General features: G+C 41.1%; 2 protein-coding genes across 2 annotated transcripts in view; one reads left to right on the top strand and one right to left on the bottom strand.

Annotated features, from left to right (window-relative positions):
* LOC128875423 (cyclin-dependent kinase 4-like) overlaps positions 1 to 3311 on the top strand; it is a 125160-nt gene that overhangs the window by 35079 nt on the left and 86770 nt on the right. The window lies entirely within an intron of this gene.
* The window catches only part of LOC128875137 (uncharacterized), a 20599-nt gene that overhangs the window by 13144 nt on the left and 4144 nt on the right, over positions 1 to 3311 (bottom strand). Inside the window, exons 4-6 of the mRNA XM_054120504.1 lie at positions 2111 to 2358; positions 689 to 1567; positions 290 to 472 (exon numbers count right to left, since the gene is read on the bottom strand). Coding sequence (XP_053976479.1) covers positions 290 to 472; positions 689 to 1567; positions 2111 to 2358 — 1310 coding nt within the window. The remainder of the gene's footprint in view (positions 1 to 289; positions 473 to 688; positions 1568 to 2110; positions 2359 to 3311) is intronic.

The raw sequence follows: 3311 nt of genomic DNA, 5'->3' as shown, positions 1-3311 counted from the left end.
CATGTAAGTTTCAGCTGGCACTTCTTGCAACTTTTCACTTTATGCGAGTTTTAACGAATACGATGTGTCGTATGATCTGTCGTACGACCTGTCGTACAATCTGCCTCAAGCTTACACTATTCTGCAAGTACACATGTAAGTTTCAGCTGGCACTTCTTGCAACTTTTCACTTTATGCGAATTTTAACGAATACGATCTGTCGTACGACAAATTGTACGACGCCTTCGTACGACAGATCGTATAATGTATATAGCGTTCAAGTTGTGCAATTGAACGTATAAATGTTTACCAGAGCCTCCACCGCCGGGGCCTTGGATAGCCGAGACCGTGACATCAAAAATATCACCGAGAGGTGGATGCCTCGGTGGCGCGTATGGTCGTTGAGTAGCCAGTCCCTGGGATCCTGTGTAATCCAAGGTATCGTCGAGGACGATTCCAGGTCGGGGTCGGTAAGCATAGCGATCCGTGGGGGCTACAAAGGAAATTAATTGACCATGGCAGCCTGACAGGGTGTACAAAGGAAACTAATTAAGCATACTTGTTGTTCACGGAGGCCATCGGACAGTGAGGGAGAGGCGGACGGGCGGGAGGAGGAGGATAATGAGGGATGTGGGAATTCATTATAGACTGAATGCGATATTGTTACCGTGTCGAATGGATGCGCTTCCCTTTCAAGCGAACGTCTTACCTGAATTCTTCGTGAACGTGTTGGAGACAGGAGTATGAATTATACTTTTCTCCGTTGTGGAAGAGGTCTTCGTGAAACTGGACGGCAAATTGTCCGTCGGGGTTGGGAAACTGGATATACTGGTCGTACTTTCAAACTCGGACGATTTGCTGGGTTCCAAAGGCACCATTGTCGTTGTTCCCGGGGAACTGCTCGATTCGTTGGCAGTGGGAACCGAAACGGTGGCAGACGCGGCGGGTTTCGTTGTCGTAGGTTCGATCACATGAACAGACGAGCTAGTCTCAATGTTCAGCGTGGACGTTGCGAAGGACTTCGTCGATGTTTTGGATATCATCGTTTTGTCGCTAGCTTTCTCATTGTTTAACTTCGAGGAGCCTCGAGTATCGCTGGCCTTCAATGATTTCGTAGGCTTGATCTCCAACGGTATCACTGGCTTCGGAGAGTCGTTGTGCTTCGTGTCGCCCACTTGGTTCGAATGATTAGACTCCAAGCCAACCGTTGTAGTCGTCTCGTTGCTTGTTTTATTCTCCTTATCCAAAGATTGATGCTTGTTCTCCTTTTTCGTGGAGTCTTCAGTGTCTGGCTCCTTCGTTGCATTCTCGTTGATCGGTTTTTCCACGATCTTCGTGTCCTGTTTATCTTTCTGATGATTATCCTCGGCGTGACTTTTAGTTGCGTTTTCTAGGCCATTTGTAGTGTTCTCGTTTTGGTCGTCTTCTTCCTTTTTGGTAGAGGATTCGTTCGTAGATTGAGTGTCAGGTTTATGATCGGGGTGATGTTTATCCGTATGCTTGTCGTCTGGATCCTTTTCGCGATGGAAACTGGAATCCAGAGGCGGTGGCAGCGGTTTGTACGGTGGTACCGGTCGTCTGTTATTTCCTGAATCATCAACGTTCTCGTGAATAATTAGGAAAAATTAGGTAAAAGCATTAGCGACGATACGAGGATGAATACGACTCAGTGTTAAGCGTAAATTGTAAGCAAATGTTTCGGAGTTGTGATTACAATTACAATCGTAATGACAAATTTGACTGCGATTACAATTACAATCGTAATGACAAATTTGACTGCGATTACAATCTTAATCGCAAATTTTTCTGCGATTAAGATTACCCCAACTTTTTCTGCAATAATTATATATATAATTATTTTAACTGGAATGTTAAGGGAAAATTTTTTATTTGTAATATTACTAAAATGTACATTTTACTACATATTACTACATTTTCGATGTTAAAAAATATTGTTAAGTTATCATTATCAATTATTTTTGCTTGAGAAAAGCTAGCAAACACAGCCTTACATATATGCCAATGAACAATATTTTGTTCTTGATACCAGAGAAATTAATGACTTATTTCATCGAGAGCCTATTAAGAATTATGAAAAAAAAATGAATCGATTCGTGAATCTTATTATTACCAGGACGATTCCAAGTCCACGGACGGTTCCCCTGAGGGACGATTTGCTCTGGCAATGGAACACCGTTCACGAAAGGTCTGACCGGTCTTTCGGGTGGTAGTTGATTGACCAAGGGTCTGTCGGGGGCTGGTGGTTTCTCAAACGGATAAGGATGATCCGGCGGCGGTGGAGGATTCATTCCAGGTGTGTCGAAGTCTGGTGGCAACGGCGGAACGTCGGATATTCTTGGTGGACCTCTATTATTTATCCTGCGAAATGACAATACATTATTAATATTAATACGTTATTAACGTGTGTTGTAACGAGCCGTTCTCGTCTCAACTGTTGCATCACAAGACGGAATTCTTAGACTACCTAGCTAGATAGCATCCCAACTTAAATAAAATTTCAGGAAAAAATTGCACAATAATGCACTATTTATGCTCTCTTCAAAACCGTAAGAAAAAAATTTTGCGCTCGCTTAGTGTAATGCAAACAAATTTATTTAAATAAAGGGGCTGCGTAAGCTCCCAGTAAGCCCTTCCACATATTAATGATGAGCAACATTGACAGAAAAACATGCAGGATTTTTGCGCTAATTATGCGCTGTCTTATAAGAGCAATTTCAATTTTTGCCCTCCGTCCCTTAAGGGACTTTCTTTCCGGTGCAAATCTAAATTTTGTCTCGTGACTTGTTAACATTAATAAAATGACATTATTCAATTATGCACGACAGATACTCGAATTAAGTGTTATTATCTAGACGATTTTAATTTTTGTGCTTTCTTATTTCACTTTTGACGTCGTTGACGTTTGCTCAATTCTACCTAGCCCTGCCTCAGCCCTCCCATTAAAATAAATTTTTTTGCATTAAACGGAGCGAGCGCAAAGTTTGTTTCTTACGGATTTGAAGGAACGAATAATACTGCATTATTATGTAATCTTTTCCTTAAATTTTATTTAAGCGTGGGGGATAGCTAGGCAGACGTGCAAAGGAATATTGAAACAAGATTGTTCCATAACATTGAGTAATGCTAAAACTACTTATTTTATTTTTAAATCTAAATCGGACATATCGAATAAAAGAGTGTTCATGTACCGTTAAAAAATTACCTTTTAAATATCGACTAATTAAACTTTTGATCTCGGAAAGCCTAGACGGCTTGAGTTGTTGGAAAACCAGTTTCACCAAAAAATATATGAAATCCGATGTCAAGCTAAT

This window comes from Hylaeus volcanicus, chromosome 4, assembly GCF_026283585.1.
Source record: "Hylaeus volcanicus isolate JK05 chromosome 4, UHH_iyHylVolc1.0_haploid, whole genome shotgun sequence".
In the NCBI taxonomy this organism is placed as follows: domain Eukaryota; kingdom Metazoa; phylum Arthropoda; class Insecta; order Hymenoptera; family Colletidae; genus Hylaeus; species Hylaeus volcanicus.
The sequence above is the reverse complement of the archived record's forward strand: the minus strand, read 5'-3'. Positions and strand labels throughout refer to the sequence as shown.